Source organism: Polistes dominula, unplaced genomic scaffold, assembly GCF_049000335.1.
Source record: "Polistes dominula isolate Pdom_NZ unplaced genomic scaffold, Pdom_raw_medaka contig_31, whole genome shotgun sequence".
NCBI lineage: Eukaryota > Metazoa > Arthropoda > Insecta > Hymenoptera > Vespidae > Polistes > Polistes dominula.
This window is the reverse complement of record NW_028300925.1, coordinates 5,986,794-6,014,085: the sequence shown is the minus strand read 5'-3', so window position 1 is coordinate 6,014,085 and position 27,292 is coordinate 5,986,794. Positions and strand designations below refer to the sequence as shown.

The 27,292-nt window shown below is 34.0% G+C and overlaps 1 protein-coding gene across 4 annotated transcripts in view; it reads left to right on the top strand.

Annotated features, from left to right (window-relative positions):
• LOC107073811 (uncharacterized) overlaps positions 1-27,292 on the top strand; it is a 251,575-nt gene that overhangs the window by 150,816 nt on the left and 73,467 nt on the right. For all 4 annotated transcript variants that reach the window (XM_015334525.2, XM_015334524.2, XM_015334528.2 and 1 more), the window contains exon 2: positions 21,540-21,663. In XM_015334525.2, coding sequence (XP_015190011.2) covers positions 21,540-21,663 — 124 coding nt within the window. The remainder of the gene's footprint in view (positions 1-21,539; positions 21,664-27,292) is intronic.

Here is a 27,292-nt window from a genome sequence, read left to right as displayed (position 1 = left end):
ACGAGAATGAGTGGGTGATCGAAGTGAGGAGGTTGATGGTTGTTGGTTGGGTGATGGAAGAGGTGAAGGTGGTGGACGAAAGAAAAAAAGGTGCAGGCGCACTTGCACTCATTTACTTTCCCGTGGCGGCATGAGTCACACTCGAAAGAAGCCTAATCTCACGCGATCACTACGTGTCCGGTGACCGTTCATGCTCTTTCTTTCTTTCTTTTTTTTTTTCTTTCTTTCTTTCGTTCGTACGTTTGTTCGTCGCCTTTACCCTTTTGGCCCTTCGTTACACGCATCTAAATGCCGCTCTGTTTTGCATTTTTTCTTTCCCAATATTATTATGTTTTTATTTCGTTCATATCGAAGACGCCGATCTTCTTCCACCTAACCAACGTATAATACAACGCGTGCTCGTTTATTCTCAAACTCTTTTTCTTTCTCTTTCCTTTCTTTCTTTTTTTTTCTTTTTGTTTTCGTTTTGTTTCGTTTCAACTTTCTTTCTTTCTCTCTCTTAATTTTTTTCTTTCTTTTCTCATTCTCCTCTATTTCGACTATCCGTATTCGCAAGATGCCTATCCCCCTACACAAGTTTCGGACCGGAAGTTACATAATTAATGCTTTTACGCCTTGTTTTTCGGGGGCCCTTCCTTTCTACTCCGATCCAGCTGAATCGTCGGGCCACGGATCGATTGACTTTCTCCATTTCATTTTGTTTTATTTTATTTTCTTTTTTTTCTTACCTTGTTGTTAGAACAATAATAAAAACAAATATTTATAATATTTTTCTAAATCGATATAAAATGTTTTTAACGAAAATGAATAATATTGAATTTTATTGAACGATTAAAGAAATATTTTATTTTTTCTATACATTTTTGTTACATTTATCCTTCGTCTAAAGCATTCTATCTCATTTATTGCAGGTAAGATCTCACGGAATCGTGTTTGGAAGTGAGTGAGCGAAACGTGCACACGTCGAGAACCGGTGATTGTTTATGCCACGGGAAAAGGTAATCGAGTATAATTACATAGTGGCTACTAAAGAGGAAATTGGTCGTTCCAGCTGTCTCGCGTTATAATGCCGCTGGCTGCGTACGTGCTAGCTCCGAGAGATACTAAGAATCTAATCCCGTTGACCGAACGATAGACTATAATAATCGATATGATCGATATCTTTCCTCGAAATAACATTTTATTCCAATTTTTCAAATAATTGAATTTGAATATACCTAACTTGATTAAAAAAAAAAAAAAAAAAACAAATAAAAGAAATGTAAGAATTTTTATAGTCGACATAAATTCGTTTTACGTGTTTCGAAATCATACGTCATACGTTAATTATATTATTATTTCTGTATTATTCGAAAAAAAAGATTCTTTTCAAATAGCAATATTTATTATGATACTAGATTGTAAAATAATCTGAAATATATTTTATTACATAAACAAAAAATAATAATAATCAATATGTATCTTATAATAATTTTTTATCGTGCAAATTGGAATTCTTTAATAACGATATAAAAATTCAAATTAAAAATATAAAAATAATATTATACATTAATTATTATATTATTTTCTAGTATAATAAAAAATAATTTCTTACAAAGAGAATAATATTTAACAACGATGCTAGATTAAAAAGAATTCTAAAATTTTTTATAATATAAATAAAAAAAAATAACCCATATGACATTAATCCTCAATCATACAAATTGGGATTCTTTACTAACGATGACAATTAAGACCGCGTAGTATGCATAAAAGAAATATATATATACTACAATATAATATAAGCTATTTAGTATATTCAGACCCTTTATAATTAGGTAGGATAGATGAAGGAGACACAGTATAGGGAGCAGTAGCAGATCGGTGTTGTCGGTGGTGGTGTGGTGTCGGTAGGGACGACCGGTGCGGGGGTACGTTTCCTGTCCATTTTAATTGGGTTATTAACGGGTACGAGCGTTTCCTGCCTCCTGTGACAAACCCCGTAGACTAACTCTCTCTCTCTCTTTCTCTCTCTCTTTCTCACTCATCCACTTGGTGCCGTTCTCTAGCAGCTGCCACCTCGTAGCACACGTTGCGCCTGTGAGGTAGGCACACCGAGTATGCTAGTACGGGTCGTGCCGGAAACCAATCTGTTCCGTTTGTCTTTCGTTACTTTAAACCTTCGTTTTCTTTCTTTCTTTCTCTCTTTCTCTTTCTCTTTCTCTTTCTCTTTCTCTTTCTCTTTCTCTTTCTCTTTCTCTTTCTTTATCTTTCTATTTTATTCCACTCGTCATAAATATGCATAGTAGTGGTCCGTTTAAAATTACGTTCACCGGATAATAATACCGTTCGTGAAAAATAAAACGAGCTTCTCGAAATAAGGAAGGGAGAGAGACGTGTTGTATAAAACCGGTGGTGCACTTTCTTACCAATTTATCTTTCTTCACGGTTAAGTCACGTGCAGATACGTATTTAGATTTTTATCCGTGTATTAGAGCGACACGTGTTGCTGCTGAGGACAAAGAAGATTGAAGAAGATAAAGGGTCTTTGCTCGTTTCTTCCTGTATCATAGAATTATCGTAGGAAATTATTTATAATAACGAAATATATATTATTATTATTATTATTATTATTATTTCTAATTTAATATTAAACTAAAATATAATATTATCCATAAATTCTCTCAATTACTCTAATTGTGATATGATCGATTTAATCGTCAAGTTCATAATATTTTAAAATAAAAATTTTGCACGAGACGAAATAAATGAATATTAATTACAATATTATATCCGTTGTTCACGAATAACCGTATACAAATATTTATTTATAGATGTATGAACCTATGTGTTTTAAAATATTTATTTGTAAAGTGAAAGAAAAATATAAGGAACTATGCAAATATGATTTTCTATATTAGGTCATCATTGTAGTGAAAATTGGTCGCGATCTTTGGCACAGTGCGCACCTTATGTTGGTTAACTAACCACAGCAAGAACAAAAGAGAAAAAAAGACACAAAAAAGAAAGAAAGAAAGCAAAAAAAGGGTCGAGTAGCTCGGCATTCTCGCTTGAAACGGAGTCGTCCCCCATGCATATGGATTAAGACGCTCCACATCCATCCTTCGTCCGTTCGAACGACCTACACTGGCCAGGATACATAATCCTGTTGGCGCGGCAAGCAAATCATGTTTATTCAGGAACGTATCCATGGCGATAGAGGGTTCATTGTTTGCCGAACGTATCGACAGAGATATAAAAGAAAAGAGAGTACCCACTGTCCGAGAGGAAGAAGAGTCAGCAAAGTTATTGAACCTTATTCCACTTCTCAATCTGGACTACCTTTATTTCTCTTTACTTTTCAAGGACATCCGATTTTTTTTCTCTCTCTTCCTCTTTCACTTTCTTCTTTTTTTGCACGATACATAGTCGTGATACGCACAACGGGGAAGAAAGAGAGAAAAGATTGCAATCAATGATGCGAATCGTCGGGCCCGTCATCGATTACACTTCCTGCGGTCGATACCCGATCGATCGTCAGTAAATTTGATCGTTTTCAATACCGTTACGCTCTCTGAACGATCGTATGAATTATAGCGAGCAAGGACGATCTCGTGAGGAACAAGACAGGACAATTAGAAAATCTAATTTATTTCGATATCATCTTTTAAATGGTGATCAACGAGATCATCAACCTTTTGAATCTCGATCAGATTTTTTTTTTTATTTGTTTGTTTTTTTCTCCCTTCCTTTTTAAAATACGGCACCGTGTTCTCCGATTCTTTATATTATAGTTTTTTTTTTAAATTTTTCTTGCTTGATGTATTATTTCCTTACCTTCGATAGTTTCTCATGATTGTTCTTATCTTCATGATAATAATTTATGATCGTTAAATGGCAATTGATTTATTTGGCGTTAATTAAATAAATGGTTCGATATTCTATGAAATCTATTAGGGCTTTTGCATAAATTCCATTTACATAATTCGGGTTTTAATGTATATGTATCTATACCACAGTGCTTTCGCATTAACTCAGTCATGGCCTTATCGATTGATCCTATAAATTATATATCAAGGACGAACGTGAAATATGAATAATAGATCAAGTAATTGCTTCGTAATATCGCTTACACCTCCTTTATTCTAGGAATAATATTCAATAACAAGTGTATAGAGAAAGTTATAATAAATTATATATACTAAATATGTATATGTATTTAGAGTAGTTTAGATCAATAATGGAAAAGTATCAATCTACGCATTTATTATTTTTCGTTATTACCAGACAATTTGATACGCAATATGAAACACGAAATATCCTATAAATTAATTCGAAATCCGTTAACACTTATCATTCATTAATTTCAGAATTAAACTGGCACGGTTTTGTAAAAATAAATTCAAAATTTGGATTATATTTTAATTTTATAATATTCTTTTCAAATTTAAATCCTACGCGTTATGAAATGAAATATTTTCTGTATAAATATGTGCTTGAAAAAAATAAAAGAAAGAAAGTAAAAAAGAAACCAATTAATTTGCTATCAGTCGATAAACGATGGTAATTACAAAGTCTATTAATAGTTTTCCTTCCGTTATATAAGGTATTAACATTAAACATTGTAAAGAACGTCAAGGTATATTAAAGTAGACATTATTTTATCTGAAAAAAAGCACATTGAATTTAAATTCGTGAATATAGGTATAGAGATAGTCGCTCTTTGTAAAGTGCGTGTTCCTAAGAGGGTTACATTTCCATCATACTATTTGCAGACACGATACGAAGTGTCGTTTTGAAGTGAATAAGTCACAGTGAAAGAGAATAAAAGAGAAAGAAAGAGAAAGAAAGAGAAAGAAAGAGAAAGAGAGAAAGATATTGTAGGAACAACTCGTAAAGATTGATTTGAAACTACGAACGTAAAACGGTAGATGAAGTAAGGTCTTAAAGTAGTAGAATGGTAGTAGTAGTAGTGGTGTGGTGTTGATGATGGTGGTAGTGGTGGTAATAGTGATGGTAGTAGTAGTAGTAGTTGCAGACCGCGCACTGGATTGCCACGAGTATGCAACGCGAAGAACAATGCATATTCATGAAGCAACGTGCATATTTACGAGCGGCTGTTCAGCAGGATCCACGGCACAACTTTACAAAGCTTCGTTCTACTATCGCCCCGTTGAAAGAGGGAGAAGAAAAGCAACACCCTAGCCCGATATCTCCCCATTACTTGCCTTGCAATATCGCACTCTAATAGGAAGCAATGAAGAAAGAAACTTTACTTTCTTCCTTAGATCGATATCTGTTTTCTTTTCAACAATTTTACTTCTTGTTTGAGTGGTTTCTTTTTTCTTTTTTCAAAATACGATTCATTCCAGATATATTAGAATTTTTTTCTTCTAATCTATAAATTGTATTCTCTTCAAAGCAAAATATGTATTACGTAAAGTGAAAAAAAAGAGTCGTAAATTGTTCAAATGGTCCACGTATATGTTTTATGCATCGAGTCAAATAAATTTATTACTAGCTCGGTAATTTATTCTATTTAAAAGAAACATAATATAAAAAAAAGGTAAGGATTGACATTATATAACGGAAAAAGAGAGGATGTTTAAATCAGACTCATTGAAAGATTGTGTAATATAATTTTCTTTTTATTTTATTATAATATAAATTAAAATTACGTTTATCAACATATGGTCGATTAAATATACACACATGTACGCACAAATAAAAAGAAACTTCGTAATTAAGAAGGAAGAAAGGAAATGATGATGAAAGAAAGGAAGGAAGGAAGAAAGAAAGGAAGTTAGGGGTAGATAGGTAGGTAGGTAGGATGAAAAAAAAAGTATCCTTGGAAAGTAGGTCGATCGAAATCGCACACAACAGCCGTGACGATAATTCTTCACAAACATGGAAGAAACACGTATACTATGCGAAACGATTCCGTTGCAAATTGAAGAAAAAAGAGAAGACCAGGGGTCTGGTGGGAAGAGAGAGGGGTAAGCGATGAAAAGTGATGTAAAAACAAATATACGAATACGAATGCATTAGCTTACACGTATACGAGTTACAGAGGGGGGTGAGGGAGGAATGAAGGATATAACGAAGAAAAATGAAGTATAAACAAATCGGTTGATGAAACGAGCGTTATTAAAAGTACCTAATTGTTCGGGCTTTATTACTGTGCTTGGTTGAAGGCATATGCAACATCGAGAATGGCTGTTTTTCATTGCCCATGCTAATTAATGATTCACGATAGGGATAGGAAATAAAAAAAAATGAAAAAGGGAAGAAAAAAAACAAAGAGAGAGAAAGAGAGAGAGAGAGAAGGGAACACAGAGATCACTCGACATGTTGTATACTGCTCGTTAAAGAACCTTTATCGTCGTTGGATGATGCTGCAAAGCAAAAGTCGAGTGCTCGGCTTTTCAATGTAATCCTTTAACCATTCGCGTCGATGAAGATCCGTACGTGCGATCTATATGAACCTACTTAAAAGAACGACTTCGACGATTAGTCCGTTAACATTTTCATGCTGAACATCGTTTAGCTTCTTGTCTGTCTCTCTAGCGTATGCACTCGTTCGTTAATCGTTAAGCCAATTGGGACACCATCATTCAGTCTATATATGTATATGAACAAAAGAGAAACAAAGAGAGAGATAGAAAGAGAGAAAGAGAGAGAGAGAGAGAGAGAGAGAACTCTGAAATAGTAGATTTTATCGAAGTATTTATTTTGTTTACATGCCACAGTAACAAGTATAAAAAAATCTTTTGCAAAATCGTCGGGTTATAATTCTCTTGTAAATTTTAAAAAGGAATTTAATTGAAAAGGATACTTTGAAATAGAATAATTAACTTTTTTTTATTATTATTATTATCATCTTTTAAATACTTTTTTTTAGATGCAACGTAGTACGGATTATCGATTTTTATATTTCTTTTCCTGCTACGATGAGGAAAATGAATAAAAAGTAAAATATAAATTACTTTCGAAGTAAGTAGACGTGTATGTGTTAACGATTGATAACAATGATCACGTATACACGTACGACAATCATCGGTTAAATCGATAGAACGAACGATGTCATTCTCTCCTATTTGTAATGATACTCTGTCAAAGTTTGGCTCGTCGAAAACGACATAAAGTGGCAGTTGGGCCGATCGGCCTTGAAAAGCCGGCAATTACACGTCCGGCTCAAATAAGCAGAGACAACGCGCGTGACATCATACCTTGTCTCGTTTCTCACACATGCTTCTCGTATGTATGTATACGTGATTTAACGTTCGCGCTATTTTCACCATCTATCGTATGAAATTGAATGTTTTATTTATAACTCTTCGTAAATGTTTTTTAACGCGTTTCTGCGCGTGTAACCATGATTAACGTTGTATGTTCGCTTACCATAATTTTTTATTCTTTTTTTTTTTCTAAAAAAGAAGTTGGTATTTATTTTCGTTTTTTTGTTTAGCGAAATCACTTCGTGTTTGTAATAATTTAAATGATATGTGCGTCTATATACAATAATTAATTTAAATGCGACGTTAACAAATTTTTTTTTCCTTCGTCGTATTAATTAGTCACCTGCTTTGCACACGTGGAACAATCAAATGAAACGGAATCGATTGAATCATTTTGAAAGAATGAAAAAGTATCCGAGACGTTTAACCGAATGAATAATACATGAGTCGATTTAAGCGCGTGTAGCCATAGTTAGGTTTAAAATTTATCGATACTTTTTCAATGGTTTTATACAGCTCATCCGAAACACGGTATACTCATCCTTCTTTACTAGTTTAAACTTATAACTTTAATCATATTATAAATGCAAAGTGTAGACCATCTATCAATATTGCTTTTCACTTTTGCTTTTCGATAGTTCCAATCCTATAATTTATATGATATTTATAGAAATATGGCAAAGATATGAGAAATTAATGTCACACACAATGATATAGCTATAATGTTAAATGTATATGCTTGTATATGACTTGTGTGCGTTCGTGTACGCGTGATAACAGATTATAAATTATACTCCTATTATACTCGTATATTTCTATTCAGATTTTTCAAAATGTTGAAAATAATTATATCCTATTTCTACAACGTTCTCGTAAAATAATCGTATAAAAAATTATGAGAAAAGGGAAAATATTAGAGTTATGAGATTCGGAATAAAATTTATAGTACTCTGGGATGACTCTATGATGTATAAAATGGTGTGATATCGAATAAGAACATTGAAATTAAGTATTTAAGAGTAATTATATCAGGGTATTACCGTGATATTACATCAATGAAGAGTATGAGGAAGAGAAGGAGTGATAGAGGGAGGAAGAGAGAGAGGAGAGTTACGATCACGTCCCAGGGACTAATTGTTAGCGAGTTAACGATGATCGATGATAACGGGTCGTGCTCCCTTATCGGCCAACTCTGTAGCACGTAACAAGGGCTTGCATGCTATGTCGAGACTAAGCCGCTTACATCGTTACGTGTTTGTGAAATTCGAGCAGCCGATAGAGAAGAGAGTAAAGATAGGACTATAGAGAGAGTGTGAGAGAGAGAGAGAGAGTGAGAGAGAAATGGATAGATAACCGGCTAGACGGACAGGTAGACGTAGAAATAGACGGATTAGTTGATGGATAGATCGGTAAGTACACGTATGTTTATATGTGTGTATGCGCCTGTTCATGTAAATTAAACGATAACCAAGCCTTCGTTTTATCCGATTATAGGTACAACCTATTCCTTTTTATTTATATGATAATAAGTGTGTGTGTTACTGTTAAAACTCGAAATCCGTTCATTTATGAAATAATCACCTGAGTCACGAAATAATTTATAATAACTTGTTAAAGAATGAAAGGAAAATATAATTTATATAACCTCGTTGGTTCCTGAAATTAATGGTTTTTAGTGTATGATAAAAATTCTTTTTGTTATTTCTGAAACGTTTAATTATTTCGTATAAAATTTGGATTTTTTTACGAATAAGCTGAATTTTAACGGTAACGTATATAAATATTGAGTTGGTTTTCTGTGTTTCTAATTAAGAAGAGTGTTAAGTTAAAACTTTGGAACAAGAGTTATGCTAATTAGAAAATCTTCGAGAGAGAAGAGAAGAGGAGAGGTAACGAAGAGAAAGAGTAGTTGTAAAGTCCGTAACGATTTCACATACAAAAAAGTTATATTCATCTTGACGATTTCCAAGACAGAAACTTGTATCCATTACAACTTCATTAGAGTGTAGAGTAGGTAGGATAGAAACAACAGTTAGGAGGAACGAGCACTAGGAGTAAATCCAAGTTTAAATTGAATTCACGGGAACGCAGTTTTAGATGAAGTAGCATGAAGTTCTCTTCTCCTGCGAGAACTGATACACGTAGTAAGAGGATGACAGAACGACCAAGTGAACTAAAACGAGAGAGAGAGAGAGAGAGAGAGAGAGGGAGAGGGTAAGAGAGTACAAAGAGGGCATTTCTCACTATCGGCTACGAACGGTTCTCTATAGTTCGCAAGCAGAAACCGTAAATGATTGTTCGAAAGTCAAAGCAACGCAGAAGCGAGAAACGTATAGCGACTTGCAATTAGCGAGTATCGGTCGTGTTTCTATTTATCTCTCCCTCTCTCTCTCTCTCTCTCTCTCTCTTTATACTAAGTAAAATTTTCTATGTAAATATTCTGTGAGATGAAACACCGATACGAATTATTTCAATGGCAGTTTCTCATTCTTCCTGTTAGCTCTCGTTACCATCTTTCTTATCCAATAGATATTATTTGAAACACAAATATAATCTATGATTGTTTCTCTCAACCTGTATTTTGCGTGATAGAAATAAATAAACCTATTTTTAAATGTATGAGCATGTTTGTCTGTACTACTTATATTAAGGTAATTTTAGGGTTACCTTTAAATCGCGTTCCTATTTCCGTGAATGAACTTGGTCAAGGAGAAGAGAACGTGCGATTTAACTTCTATTCGTGCCTTTGATACTTCTTTTCGAAGAAACGATCTCTCCGAGCTCACGAATTTCGTGCTAGCGATAGAACGATACTGTTGTTCGGCATTACCGTTATTACCGCTATTGTTACATCGAGAAATATAAAGTGACTTGGACGCGTACTCGGTCAAAAACTCTATTACCGTGGTCTGACGGTGAAACAAGTTCACGGGACTATGAGTCACGATATTTTACATGAATTCTCGTATGACTTTAGGTTGATAAATATGTGTGCATACATGTATGTATATGTGGGTTAACTCGTAACAACTCTCAACACCTATTCAAAAAATTTGAAAAGAAAATTATAAAGTATTAATTAACGTTTAACTCTACGAATATGAAACTATAACACAAATTGATTATTTAATTATATTCCTCCTCTATTAAATAAAAATAAAATATAATTAAATAGAAATAAAGTTAGAATTTTGATCTTATTTAAATTCCTCTAGAAAAATCTGAGAAAATAGTTATATAAGTTTATTTGGTGAAATTTTCAATCGATGAAATATCACTTGGAATGGTTGATCTTGTATATCAAGTATTCTATTAGTACCGTAATAATTCACTCTCAAGAACGTTCAATGAATACTCGATCGGATCGATCGAATTGGATGTACCGATCGTCTAGCATAATAACCGATCTATCATGGGCATTATTATCATCGTTCAGATATTATGGGAAGGATATCGGCGTTCATGGAGAGGTTCATGGAAGCAAGCCAACGTATCACGATCCCCCTTTCTGTACAATTTCCGTGCGTTCGCTTATTCGCTCGCTTGCTCGCGGGAAGTACTTTCGCTTAGGTATACACACAACATACACCGTGTATAGGTAAATACTTGCCTCCTCCGCGTGCTTGATATTAGCAATAACTCGTCGTTCAATTTTGCATACGCTCTATACCCGCAGTTATCCGCTTCATTTCACTGCACGACAGAGAATCGCGTTCGGCATCAGAATGTGGAAAGCAGCAATAGGATGTAAATATCGTTCTTGAATCAAGAAACGAGGAAGACGAGTTCTCTCTCTCTCTCTCAGTTGCCTCTTTTTGCTATCGCTAAGGAAAACAGATATTTATCGTGAGTAATGCGTTTCTATGTTTTATGTATACACGAGGATCGTTTCGAAACGTGAAAATCATAACGTCGCCCTTCTCTATATAGATTTATCGTTCTTGTTACTCTTTAATACTTATTTACGTATTTCAAATCTTTCGATACATTGTTTTATTAACAAAAATTCATTTATATTTTATTGTTTTATTGAGACAATTAATATCATTAATATATCTATAAAATCGCAAAAGAGAAACAACGAGAGAGAGAGAGAGGGAAAGAGATATTTGTAATATACAATAAGATCATTGAAAATATTTCATATTTTTTTCAAAGTTATCCTTTCAAGTGTTTTCTTTTTCGTCTCAGTGGTTGATACATAGATCATTCATCTCTTGGTTGCAGTAGCGTTAGGCTAACGTGTGCTCACCAAGTCAACAACGTTTGCTAACCCTGCTAAATGATTTAAGCTGGCAATGTTCGTTGGCAGCGCGTGTGACATGCGCGTCTCGTGAATAACATTAAGTTTGTGCTTAATGGAAAATTCGTTTTACGTTACACCAAGGACTAGTTATGATACGACGGATTCCGATAAGCGGCTCATTCGAGGAACAGGTTTCCATTTAACGTCTCTCTTTCTCGCTCACTTTCTATCCATAGGGTTATGTACACATGTACATATAGTAAGTGCAAGAGAACGTACCCGGCACGTTCGTAATCCTCTTGTATACACATGCGCGTGCAATGGGAGAATACGCAGGATGCCGCTCACCGCTACCGGTTTATCATGGCGTTTAATTTATTGACGAAGGCGTGCTGTTATCAAGCTCGAAGCAACAATTTGCCGGCGGCACATCGCTTTTCCTGTTAATCGAAATGTTAGTCGTTGACTGGATCGATGATGATCCCTATGGCGAATTCTCTACGCTTCTTGGCGTAAGATCATCTCTAATATTGGATTTTCCTTTTGTAGAAATCATCATGTTCGTTCCTTTAATCATCTATATAATGACCCACTAGGAGGAGAGAAAAATGAATAAAAAAAAAGTGAATGAAAGTGATTTTCATATTTTTTTTATTACGATAATAAAAATAACTAATCCCACGTAGGTAATCGTTCGAAGTTATATCTAAATAATTATACTTCATCTAGTGTAGATTTGTTGTTCGTATAATATAACAAAATTCTCAGTTAGGAGAAATTTCCTGTGCTTGATTTTTTTTTAAATTTTACTTTTTTATTTTTGTTTTTTGTTTTTGTTTTTTTATTAACGATCGTCGAGCGGTGAATAATATTCCGTGGCATAGAATCGCGTGACGTTCATTAAGCGAACACTAGCGTGCAGATTTAATCGCTATAACTTTATCGCCTGCAATGTGTACGCCGAGGCGACGATCGTTGAATAGTCGCTTTGCTTCCGTCAATCTCGCTTGCTATGAAAAATTGACGATTTTAATGCTTTACAAAAGCATCCTATTTCTTATTAATTATTTCATTATTATCGTACACGACGTTAATTAAGTTACACGTAACCTTTTCATGTAAATAACTTTGAACGAGCTCAAAAGATCTCTTTCTCTTTCTATCTTATCTCAATATTTTTTAAAAATAAATATATAGCTTTAATTTTTTATTATTTGTAGATGTGGTGAAATTTTTTTTTTTTTTTTTTTAATATATATAGACGTGTATATCTACTATATTATTGATTTTGTCGAAATTGAACTTACAACGTTTTTAAAAATAAATTGCTGATATTCGCATGATGAAACGTACCGAATTTTGTATCCTTTTTATTTTTTAATTATATATATATTTATATTTTGCAGATATATCGCGATCGAGTCTTTGGATAGTGACAATGAAATTTCGTTATATATCTCTTCCTTTCTATATATATATATATATACAATATAGATATTGATAACATAAAATATTATTCTACTAGTACGTATCATAGATTTATGATTTAACGTTCACTTTACTTTCCATTTAAATAAAAAAGAAAAAAAACAACGAAAAGAAAATGGAATAAACCTGAAAAAGAAATTATAGACAGTATATGTACGGTGGTTTACGTATTATCGAATGTCTTATCGGGAAACTAAAAAATGATTTAATAGAACGTTATCGATAAAGTTAAAAATATGGCTCTCTATTTTTCTCCTTTCTTTTTTCTACTTCTTTCTCTTTCTCTTTCTCTTTCTCTTTCTCTTTCTCTTTCTCTTTCTCTTTCTCTTTCTCTTTCTCTTTCTCTTTCTCTTTCTCTCTCTCTCTCTCTCTCTCTCTCTCTCTCTCGTATTTTCCCCAGAGTATGTCCCTTTTTTATATTCAACCAAGGCAAATGGCATAAAGTAGTAACCGTAATGCATCGCATCAGTAAATGAGCAGTTAACCCCGATTTAGCTCGCGCTTGCGCTCCCGCACCGACGCTAAATAATAAATCAATAATGTAAGCTAGTAATAGCCGTATAGTTGCGGAATTTACCAAGCCACGTAGTACTTACATATACATGCATATGTATTAACGTTCCCATCCTATGCTTTCCATCGAGATTTAAGCGAAAGGTAAGAAAATGATCGGCAAATCTTCAAAGTTAAATACAAATCTCTTTCTTGATAGTATCGTTTTATATTATTTTTCGTAATCTTTCTGATAATTATTCTGGCTCTCTATTTGATAGAAAATATATTTTTCTATATATAAATAATTATATTTGTATATTATAATAAAATAATATATAAATATAATTATATATAAAAATAATATATATTTAATATAATTATAACAAAATATTTCTTATATATAATAATATAATAATATATAATATAAATAAATATATAATATTATGATTAAAAAAAATATATATATTCTTTAATGTTTTTCTTTTTCATCTTTCTTTCTTTTTTTCTCATTTATATAAAATTTTATTTACGATGAATACATTCGTTTTATGTTACGATAAAAACGTCCGAAATATAATATTATTTGTAAAAATAATGACTTTAGATTTATTAAGACATTAAGTAAGAATTTTTAAACATGTTTTATAAAAGGCATTGATAAGAAATGCAAACTTCTTGTGCGGTATAGTTTGTTCCGATTAAATCATGTTAGTCACAAAGGGGGATATGATTTATGCGATAGTTTCTTGTCATTTCAAGTAGAGCCGTGATTTTACATCTCGATCGATTGATAAGCTCCTTTGAGCTCTGAAAAGGGAGTCCGATGTGGAAGGAAGGGTGTTTCGAGCACCTGCGTTCGGTCAGAGTCATAAAGTTTGTACTAAGGCTTGTTTATCGATGCGTCATGGAGATTTCCGCTTATTCATGAAAAACGTAACCCCTCTTTTAATAGAATAATAAAATTATTTTCAGAATAACGTTTCTTTTATTAATAGAACTTTTATGAGTTTCATATTAATTAAACGCAATTAATTAACTATTTAAATAATTTATATATTCGAGGGCATGTTGATACAATCAAATTATTTGGACACTACGTATATACGTATCACGATTAATGCTAGGTATTTCAAGTTTATTTTATTTATTTATTTACGTGAATAATAAATACATACATTATGCATGTTGACAATAACAGTTTGTTATTCAATCATAATCGTAAATTTCACAATCCTATTAGAGACAATATCAAAAATTTGATTTCTTGCTTGATTCAGTATTATCTTACGAAATGTATATAAAATAATAACGAAGTTAGAAATGAACAAGAAAAATTAGAAGAAAAATGATCGTCAAATTAATTTTCTAAGACGAAGTCAAATATTCGCGTATAGGTAAATATATGTTCTCATATCCCAATGGGAATTTATTCGATCGTTCTATAAGCGAGGAAAGAGAAAGAGAAGGAGAGAGAGAGGGAGAGCTGGTTATAGATTGCCGAACGCGTGCAATTACTTGAGGGAATTCCCAGCGAAGTTATCGAGTCACTTATACGTTCCCCGTCTCGTTTAAATCCGTCACCGACAGCGTGCACGACTGGGAAAGACAACCTGCCCGGAAATCCATAAGCCTGCATCGAACGTTGCTTCTATATAACCAACCTACCTGGCTTTTCCTGCACCAATCGTTCGTGCTCAACCACCCACTCATACACACACATACACATACTTATATAGGGTGTCCCAAAAAATTCTCTTTACCAAACTGAAAAATAAGAAATATTGTATCGACAGATTTATTGATAGTGGCTGTATCGTTAGACTATACTTTTTGAACAACACTGTAACTGTGGAAAGTAATATCTTGAAATAAAATACGATACAATAATATTGTTATTCTATTAATAAAGCAATATCGAATATTTGGTTTTATTTCATTTCTTTTTTATTTTTTTTTTGCAAAAAAAATTTTTAGGACACCCAGTACATATCTATTGATATATAAATATATATATATATATGTATATATATGTAAAGAGATAACGAAACATACATGTATTCGTACACATTTTGTCCATGCGCAACGTTCGCAATTTGCGGTCGGACAGATCGGTTTGTGCGATCGATCGTTAAAATACGCGCCGTTACCGTTCGTACCAGCCTGTCACCCAAACGATTTCCTATCATTCTCTTTCACTCTTTGTTTCTATCTGTCTCTTTCTCTTTTTTATCTTTCTATTTCTCTTTGTCTTTCTCTCTTTAATTCGAACTCGAATTAAAACTCTGGTCACACGCGTTTCGAACCATTCGATATTTCTATCGTTAATATTCGTGTTTTTTTCTTTCTTATTTTTTTTTTTTAATGTATTTTTCAACTATTGTAGGAAGAGATAACCTTTCATCGATTAGCCTCGTAAACTTAATTAGATGCACGATGTTACGTCCCACGCGCGTTATCTTTGCGAACGTGATCATCGTCACATCGAGTAGTCGCTGTCGTTTTAATGACAGCAAAAGCGTGGGTTCGTAATGATCTTTTAATACTTGGCTTAACGTGTGTATTTTATTATTATTTTAGATAGACCGATCAATTCTGTCCAATAACTTTATTTCAGCGTTAAAGATTTTATTTCAAAGATGAATAAATAAAAAAGTGTAAGAGAGAGAAAAAGAGATGTATGTACACTATAGATCAAAAGTTTAAATATGCGTACTCTTATGTAAAATATTTTGAAATTATTATAACTTATGTTTACCATATGCTTAAATTTTTTTAAATAAAACTATTAATTAAATGAATTATTAACTTTCTGGACAATTATTTTAAACAATTTTGGCATTCGTGAATCGAATTTTTTACAATATTTTCGTTCACAAATAGTTCCAAATATTTTGTGCAAAATATTCAACAAATTTTCTCTTGATTTTGGACAAAATGGAACCCATAGTGTGTGCAAAATGCATGGAATGCAAATGCAGTATATGTATCTAAACTTTCGATCGGTTATGTATATATTTAAATAATGAAAATAATGTTTGTTTGTTATAACGCGTGAGAAATAAGCATAGAAGAGTTCACTGTGCCGTGTGTACTATATTGCACGAGTACAACGGTTTTGGTAAGAAATATACATAACTTATATCTAACTTCCACTTATAGTCGTCACGATGCCGTTATCGGTAAAACCGGCAACGTTAAGATGATAATGTTATCTATACGACGCGTACATATGTAGGGTGGATAGTCTCATTTGGAATGCATCGACGAAAATAGTACGACATCTCGTAAAAATCCAGATTCCTATCCTTCTTTTAGACCTTTAAATATCGTTTTGATCGTAACAAATTTTATTTCTTCTCCTTCCCTCTTTTATCTTTCTCTCTCTCTCTCTCTCTCTTTCTGTATATATATATATATATATATTTTCTTTTTTCTTTTTTTTTTATTACTTTTATTACATACATATAGAAACGTATATCGTTTATTTAATCTAAAAATATTTGTAAACGTTGAGTTGTAAAAATTGATGAAAAAAAAGTTAATAATCCCTGTGAGCGAGTTGAAAAGTTTTCATCTTAACACGGAAACAAACTTTTTTCTTCTGATCAAATTCGCTTTTATTTCTAAAACAAATTTTTTTGACATTCAAAAATATTCTCAACTAGTCTTTGTAGAAGTATCATTTCCTTTTGGAGTTATTTTTAAAAACGTTACTGCGTATTTTAAATTAGAACGTCTCGTTAAAATTCGACAGCGATACCTACTCGACGATATTTGTTAGAAAGGTTTTTTTTTCTCTCTCTCTTTTTCTTTTTTTATACGCGAACATACGATAGAGACTTTCCCTTCTCCACACGAGACGATTACCTGTCGTGCAATTTATGTTAGTAAATGGCTGCAATCTGTGCCTGATTCAACTTGTAAAATGCTTTTCCCTTTATCCTTCTTTCACCGCTTTGACTTTCCAGTCGACTTGTTCACCTCCCTCTCACTCTTTCTTTTACTCTCTCTCTCTCTCTCTCTCTCTCTCTCGCTTTCTCTCTGAATCTTTCGCCCGGCTTCTTTTTCCTTCAGACGAGCTCCCCTCGTTATATACTCTTTCAGCGTCCAGTTCACTCGCATGCACAAAAGTGCAAAACACCACAGAGGAAACGAGCGATTCGTGATCGCGGCCCGTTAACGTTTCACTTTTCGTGGTTCGAAAATTATTCCCTCGATAATATCGTATCGTGCCACGAATAGAGACCCCACTCTTCGATCCGTAATGGACACCGAAATTGATCAACGCACGAACACACGCCCGGTGTTTTTCGGATCGGATCATTGATTTCGTGGCAAATTAAAGAGAGTGTTGTTCTGCTTTTGCGAGAACAATTTCGAACATTAACCTTAAGTAAATCGTTTAAGACTGTTTGATAGTTAAGAGATTCAAGATTAATGATGATTCATCCTAGAGCAATTTTACTTCGTTGTTTGCATTTCTTTTAATATAATAACAAGCAAAAATTGATCTATGTAAAGTTTATTTTTTACAATGAAAAAAAAAGAACTAGGGGGTATATTTATCGAAGAATTATATTCACCATTTTTTCCATCCCTTATTTGTCGTTTATATAGTTTGGCTTTGAAATGTCTACGACGTTCTTTGCCGCAGCAGCAGCAGCAGCAGCTGACTTTGCTTTGAGAATTGATGAAAAGAAAGAAAAAAAACTCATAATAATAAGGAACATAAAAACGTTGCTTGGTAGAGAGAAAGAGCGCGATGAATGTGCGATAAACGCGCGATAAAAGCTGCGATAATCGAGCGAGTCGAGGCATTTCGAAGCGACGCGAAATTGATTGCAACCGTGAAAGATCGAACGTGTGCTTGGTAAAAAGAGAGAGAAAGAGAGAATATGAAAGAGAGAAGAGAAGAGAAGAGAAGGTAAAAGGTTGGTCGATCGGTATAAATCGAAACGGGGATAGAAAATCGGTGAGACGCGTAGTATCATCTATAGATCTTTAGTGTGTTAGTGTATACCTATGTAAAAGTATTTATATATATACCGGATAGATTCAAGCTACCAATTGGAATTGGCTCGTTATTCGCGCCCCGTTCCGACGGATGGCTCACTCCGATAATTACCGATCGCGGATAAATTTATGACAGCTATAATTTACGGACGGCCGAGCATATACCAGAACGAGAAGGTTTGCGAAACTGCGCTCGAGTACCTTCGATAAAGAGCGATTAACTATAAAACGATACTGACGCGATGCGACGCTCGATACTTGTCGTTCGACCATTCCTATACATAGTCGTTCAAATTTTAAATCGTCCGATAAGCTGAGTATACTCACGAACACACATACACATGCCCGTATACCTACCTATGCCTATTTACACACATATATATGTATATATACGGTTGTGAGACAAACTCTGGGAAAATAGAAACGAGGAAAGAGCGTATAATCGATTTCGTTCGATAAAACAGCCTCGAGTTATTTATTCGCTGTTAGTGTGAAAGCGCATTAAATATTTCAATAAGAATGTAGAATAGATGCAATGATATTTTAAGTATAAACATCGTGGTAAAAGATGGTAAATCGTGATTACGGTAGCATTACGATTCGATCCATTTCGATTTGCGAAGAATTAAAGATAAATAGGAATAATTTGTACAAAGTTAGAGTATCTAATTCGAGAAATAATGTTTTTATTATTTATTATCCGTTTAAGAGATATATCTTATTGCAGAAATCTCGTAAGGAGAAATCTAAATGATAATAAAATAATAAATAAATAATATTATAGTAAAATAAAGTGATATAAGAAAATGATTGTGTCATTGTTTCGAATTAATTTTAATTTAAAATCGATCATCGGTAAACATTTTCGCACAAACAATGCACGCGATATTTAATTACGTTTAAGAATTTTATTAAATGATCGCCTTTGTTAAACTTGTTTATTCATTTAAATGCAAATAGATTCATTATTAAATGGGGAAAATTAAATTAGCGGTTGTCTCGTGTGTTTATTTATCTATTCTATCTCTTTTCTCATCTTTATTCGTACATTTATATTCTTCAACGTTGGTGGCTCGCTAAAGTTGGACAAAACGCTGACGTACGTAATGTCAGAAGAAATAAGATCTATTTTAAGAGGACAAGCTAGCAAGCAACCAAGCAACCAACCAACCCTTCTCTCAAGAGAAATATTATTCATTTTGAGAGCTTATCGTCCCTACCTTACAAACAACTCTTCTTCTTCTTCTTCTTCTTCTCCTTCTTCCAAAGCGTTTCACGCGACTCGTTTCGTAGGAAATGGGAGGAACTACGCTTGACGACCTCTTTTACTTACAAAATCGTTCTACTACATTCTGATTTTATCGTGGTATCCTTTCGGGTAGACAGAAGCTTCCAAAAAAAGTGCTTTCGTAAAAAACGTTATTGCATTATCTATAAAAGATAAACCACTACTGATAGTAGCCAAAAGTAGCAACAGCAGCAGCATCCTTCTATCAAGTTTCCATTTATAAAAGTGTATCCCTATTTTTCTTCTCTATTTCATAAGCTTTCAGAGGAATTTTTTTTTATTTTGCCATACGCTTATACATACTTAGGGAATTTTGTGAAATCTGTTGAATGATACTTAAAAATAATATTTTACTTTTTTGATTAATTACTTTTTGTTTTAATATACTTTTTCTATTTTTTTTAAGATAAGTTTCCTCGACTATTCTATTAAAACGTTAACGTTAGACGTAAAGCGAATATTGCGAAGTATTATATTAGCTAGCGTTACGCATACAAAATGAGTCGGAAACAATTGATTTATTCGGCAGGTAAATATGTAGGTACAATGGAAATGTATAATCGAGAATGAAGTAGGAAAGTAAACTTCAACTACTCTCGACGAAACTTCCAAACGGTTATTCCGATAGAGAGTACATTAGCACTATGTAGAATGGCTGGTAGATTCGTTGAAAACGCGCATAATTAAATCCTCTTATCATTAGAGAAAGAGGCGATGGTAGTAATAGTAGTATAGTGGTGATGGTGGTAGTGGTGGTGGTGGTGGTGGTGGTGTTGGTGGTGGACGACGATATCAGCGTCTCGCTTTATAATAATTCGCGAGAGGAAACTCGAGGCACGAAATTCATAACTCGCGTTTCATTCGCGATAATGTAAAGGTACAAATATATATCTCCGAGTGGAACAAATCGAATACGGCGCAAATTAGTAACAAGGTGGGCGCTAGAAATTTGTCTTGTTGCGAGAAATAATTGCCTCGAGGATTCCTTGGGAATGGGGTTGCTGTTAGAGTACGCGGAAAAGACACAGACAAAGACACAGAGGTAAAGACAAGAATGTAGAGTGAAAGAGATAAAGCAAGAGAAGGAAAGGAGAAAACAGCGTGACGAGGGAAGAGAAGGAGCAGGAGGAAGAGAAAGAGGAGGAGGAGGAGGAGTTAGGGTCGAGGCACGAAGAAGGAAGAGAAGGGTGGTCTCAGGGGGTTATAATGCCCTGGATGAAACGCCCGAGGTTATTAGTTTAGGAAGCTGCAAAGTACCTCGAAACAAAGTCTCTCTGTCTCTCCATTGGGTAATCAATATACAAGCAAGAAACCTGGCTCGTTTCACCTCGCTGCGGCTCGTTCAAACCATCTCCTAGAGTGAACGTTCCCGGTGTTGGTGCTTTCGTGCTCTTTCTTGCACTCTTCTCTTTTCCTTCCTCTCTCTCTCTCTCTCTCTGTTTTCACTCTCTTCCTTTTCCTATCCTCTCCCTTGGCTTTGGGCTCGTTCGTTCAAGGCCGATAAACGTTACCCCTAACCATTTCTCTGATAGACCCCAACATGAACGCGAACGAGATATCTTTTACTTAATAAACCGTCTCCTTCCGCCTCATCGAAGCGGTAGGTTAAATCATAATACGGCTATTTCCTTACTTTCTTGCTTTTTAATAAATTGCCAAATGACTCTTCTTCCTTCGCCATTGAAACACTTTCCTTCCTTCCTTCCTTCCTTCAGATCTTTCTTTATCGAAAAATTATTCAAATTTTATACCGATATTATTAACTCAATTTGTTCATTTTCATTTGTTACAGTCCGAGCAGTACAGCTCTAGAATCATTGGATCAACTGAAGGAGTACCTGACGACAGCGGGAACCTGTAAATGTGGTCTCCAATGTCCTCTCAGACCTGAACAGGTCTTCAACTTCGACCCCAAGGTAAGTGAAACGTTTTTAAACAAACATATGTTCATCGACAGATATTCAGTAGCGTTATGATTTTACAACAAATGATAACATCGTATTAACAATGGTCTCTTATAAACGTTGGAAATTACATTACATCGTTTGAGTTCATCGTCCTGGTATCGTATTTGCATATTAATATAGGATTTCGTCGTCATGTTTAAAATACGTGATCCAGTAACGAACACACCATCGTGTCTATGTTACGTTCCGTCATGTCGTGTTGTCGACGTGCGCTTGTCCCTGCTCGGATATTACGTTTTATCTTTCCGCATTTACACGAACGCGTTCTGCTTCGAGAGATCGTTTACATTCCCACGCGAGAATTTATTAGACTATTCGTGATAGCTACATCTGGCATTGAATTGATATTTTTAGTCACGAATGTTGACTCTTTTAATAAATGATTTTATCAAGATCAGTAGTAGACACTTAGGTATATACATTTCTCATACTCGATTAAGAAACAAGAATGTGTAACCTCTACGTGATGAAATTTTATCAAAATAAAAAAAATTATTTTACTTTTTATTCATTTCATATTGATGCTGATTCAATTAACCGGGAGAAATGGATGTATGTACAAAATTTTTAATATTAGTGTTTATAAAAAATAATTTATACACTCACGTGTTAGTGTACTTGAACAGGTTAATCTATCTGATATTTTTTTTTACTTTTTTTTTCTTCTTCTTCTTCTTCTTCTTTATATACATTCACTATAAAGATAGATAAATAATCGTAATAAGATTATATCAGTTTTAATTTTGTTTTTCTTTTTTTGTTTACAAAGCATATTATTTGAAAGACTTCAATTGAACTAGTACGATCACGCTTAATCTCCTTAGCTGCCGAGTTCGAGTTCGTTTATTTGTTTATCATGCTCGGTAATCGCTCAATACGCGTAACCACTCGTAACTATCAGCAAGAAATATCGTCGGTGTCAGTCAAAAGTCGACGAACCTAAACGAAAGAGCTAACACCGGTGTAATAGATCAAACGTTTTCTTGCTATCGGTTAAAACGACTTTTTAATTCTTACTTTTCTTAATAGCTGTTAGTAATAATTCAATGTAATACAGTGCGATACTGTCAACGTAAACTATACTATATTTGAATTATCACATAAGTAACTAAAACTTCCACCAGTATTTATACAAGAAACTTTATGAGTATCATGGAATATATGTCGATTGAAATATGCATAACACTTCAAATAAATTCAATTTTATGTTTAACGAAAATATAATTTTTTGTTTGTTAATAAAAACATTGCAAAAATTGTATTACACGCGAATATCAAATTTATATAAAATATAATTCTTTATCAAATTTTTTTAATTAATGTTTGTAAAACAAATATTTTTGTAACATTCAATGATTGAAAAATATGAACTTTTGATCGGTAGTGTAACGAAAATGTAGAAAGGTGTCAACGACTTTTATCGTTGTCGTTATCTCCTTGAAGGTTAACACGGGACGGTAATAAAGTTTAGAAATAATCTAACGTCGATGTCGTCGAAGGAGGATCGTGGTCAATTTTGTTCCCACTCATTTACCCTTGTTGGGAGGAGGTATGGTGTATTCGAGTCACGAAGGTTAGTAATAAAAAAGAAGCGTCTCGTTTCTTGCCGTAACAATTTACGATAAAATTCTTCGGACGCGAAAAAGGGATCTTTTACTTTCTTTCTGTCTCTTGCTTTTTCTTTTCTTTTTCCTTTTTTTTTTTTATCTTTGGTGCCACGCGAGAGAAGGAGAATGTAGTATCGTCACGGGCGGGAGCAGAAAACTTATTATAGGGCCGGCGAAAAGAAATTGGACGATCCAGTTCCTGAAGACGTATAACAACGTCGATTTCAATGTTGGAAGATACTTACGATGCATAAATTAAAAATTCACCAAACTACCGGGTGCCACCGTAATAACTAAATATATGTATGTGTACGTGTGCGTGTGAGGGGGTTGGGGGAAGGAAGTAGAAGAGAAGCGTACTTGAAAATATGAGAGCAAAAGAGAGAGAGAGAAAAAGAAAGAAAGATAATGCTCATCGGTTTTGCTTAATTATTCCAGTAGCATGCGACGACGATATAAGAGGAAAACGTATAATTATCCATGCACCTGCTTGCTAACCACTCACTCTGTTCGCTACTGCTTAACGTTCTATGGTTTACCAACTGTGCGTTAATACGTTGCCTAATTAAACTTTATCATCCACTGACGATCTCCGAGAATCATAGATGCACACCGATTCAGTATCTTCTGTTGTTGACAGCGTAACGATCAGTCTACTGTTAATTAATAATAATTAGCATATCTGTATATTAGTGTAAATCATGTATAGCACACTGTACATACACGCTTGTTTTCTACTATAATCTTTCTTTCTTTTTCTCTTAATTTACTAGAGATTTTTTTCTACTAATATGGATCGTTAAATAAGTAGTTATAAAAGTTATATGTACTCGGTCTTGTTTATACGATCATTTACGATTTATAAATCGGTATAGTAGAGAATATAAATTTTCTCTCTGGAGAAAATAAAGATCGATTCGAATCGATCGCACGATTGGACGAGTTCTATTTGTCTTTTCTCTCTTTCTCTTTCCCTCTTTCTTTTCCGTGAAGAATCTCACGCAAGGAACGAAAAGCTTTCGATGGTAAAGTCTCTTCTGACAAAGCCGAAAGATTGTATCGGCATGAAATCTGCAATGCAAACTTGCCATCTCGCAGGCGAACAATAAGACTGCCAGTCGAGTTCTCGAAGATAGAAGAATAAGAATAAAACGAAGATGTAGACATAGACGTAGACGTAGATGTAGAAGAAATAGAAGAAGAAAAAGAAAAGGTGGAGAAGGAGGAAGAGGCACAAAATAAGAGAAAACGATGGAAGACGAGAAGAGATAAGAGAAGAAAATAAAATAGCAAAATAAAATGGTAAGAGAGAATGAAAGATAGAGAAGACATTATATAGAGTGAAATCTATATATATATATATATATATATAGTATAAGGTTGAAGAAGTTTTGTGGCATTTCAAAACATCGCCACATTGCATCGGTGCATTCACTCTCGCGTATCTTTCCGGTTGGAATACGTGAGTTGATAGAACGATACACAGGGATTATTATGGTAATCGAGAAACATCGTTCATTCCGAGATCCTGACGTTTCGCGCCGCAGGCTTTTTTCACCGGGATTGTAATACGGGTCGCGTACACACAGAGAAATACACAGAAAGAGAGAGAGAGAGAGAGAGAAAGAGAAAATACACATAGAAATATACAGAGAAAGCAACTCGTGAAACATTCTGGTATTGTGTATAAGTGTCTGAATATATGTATATATATATATATATATCTGTATGTGTATAATATATAAACGAACGATGTACAAATCTCTGGGCGACGAGTATACACAAACGGACGAACAGAGAAAACTCGCGTACGCATCGAATATTCTCCATTGTGTGTACATACACTTCGAGTACGAAACGCGCGGCAAACACGTAATCATAGGCAAATAGGAAGTCATTATATGGTACACACACAACCCACAGTGTCCTGTAAATTCAATTACAACGTAGATATCTGAAATGTACACGTGCACCTCGTTCGGTACTTTTCAAACATTTCGCTTCGATGTTTATTTAAACGAATAATTACGTAGGCTGTTAGAGAAAGAAAGAGAGAGAGAATCGTGCTTATACAGAGATGCTTTTTGTATTTTCTTTACCTGAATTAAATACCACAATGTAATTCTAATGATATCAAACCGATAATGATAATTCGAAATAATTTTGATAATGCATACGGAATTTCATTGATTTGTTGCGTGCTATCGCATTACATTGTATATTTATAGATTAAATGAATTCTCGCGTATTAAGCGAAAGCGGTATTATGATCAAAATGTATAATATTTATTTTACAATTATTTTCAAATCTTCGAATATTTTATTATGACATTATGCAAAAAGTTCTACTTTACGATATAATATTGTACATATTCTTTTTTTATTTTCGTTGTGTATTTTCTTCTTGCGCGTTTGAAATTTTCCGCGAAAATTCGATAAATATTTCATCGTACAACACAATTTTTGTTCTCTCTCTCTTTCTTTCTTTTTGTCTTCTTCTTTTTCTTCCCTTATTTTCTTTTTCTCGTCGAGTAAATCAACGTCTCGAGGACAAGTTCGAGAATAACGACGACTACGATCTCTTTCGCGGTTTCGTGTCAGTGTATCCTGAGAGAACGATGTTGCAGTTGAATAATTCAATTGTGTTTATTCCGTGTGGGAGCCATCTGCACGTGTCCGTGCGCACACATTGACATTAATCAAGTACCGTAACTATCCGTAAGGATCTATCACGAGCCGTTGCGCTTCTTCTATACGCTATCTGCGAGGGATACCAAAAGAGAAGGAAGAGAAAGAAAGAAAGAAAGAGAGAGAGAGAGAGATAGAGGGTTCTTTTTCCAGGAACCTTTTGATTTCGCCTCGATTCTTTATCAGCCACCTTTGGACATTGGCGAACAAACACAAGCATACAAACACCCATCATCCACTCTATCCTTGGCAGAAAAAGAGAGTGTGTGTGTGTCAGAGAGAAAGAGAGAGAACACACTATCTTTCTTCTTTCTACCCTCGTTCGATCTTTTCTCCCTTCTACAGGAGAATACGATGCTCCTTTTGTAAAACCAGACGCGTTTCCGCCTATTGTTGAACGTCTCAGGGAGAGAGATAGGGAAAGAGAGAAAGAGAGAGAGAGAAAGGAAGAAGGAATCGTCGAGCCGAAGAACTGTTTCTTGCTTTCCCGTGGTTGCTGGCTACAAAGACGAAATTAAATTGTCGAGACAAACGGCCGTGAACCGCAAGAGCTTTTAATACGGTCCGTGTCATCCTCGGACTTTACCTTTGTCTTATTCTTTGCACCATTTCTTTTTTTTTTCTTTTATTCTTGTCGTCTCCCCTTCTTCCTTCACTCTCTCTTATTTTTATTCTTATTCTTCTTTGTCTTTTCTGACTATGTTTATCTATTTTTATCTTAATATTCAAAGATTCGCATAACGTTCTATCTTAATTTAATTGCTTTAATTAAACTCTCATGAATATATTTATCTTCATTTCCATAAAGTTTTTCTGCAATCCATATACTATACGATATTATTAATGTAAATGAAATATTATGGAAAATAATAAAAAGAAAAAAAAATCAGAACTTGGTAAACTTTTTTTTTTTATTTATTTTTAAATATAAATTATATTTTCGTCGTGTATACTTTGTCATCAATATTTGCGACAGATTCGTCAAACTGTGTGTTTATACGATTTCGTTATATAAATATTTTATTGAAAAATATTGTTGTGTGGATATTATTATATCGAAACGAAAGAACGGTATTTCGCAATTTCAAAAAAGAACCTTTGCCCTTTACCCGTTAGTAAAAAAAGAAAAATATAAAAAAGAATTTGATGTTTGTAGTTGATGTTTGAGTGGTACGCGCTTTATGGTGTTCACGAGTTTGAGTGGTGCAAGGATATAAAGTCGTTGCTATTCATTAACACATCCTCGATGAAAACGCGCGGATAACTCGGGCGTGTCTCGGGCA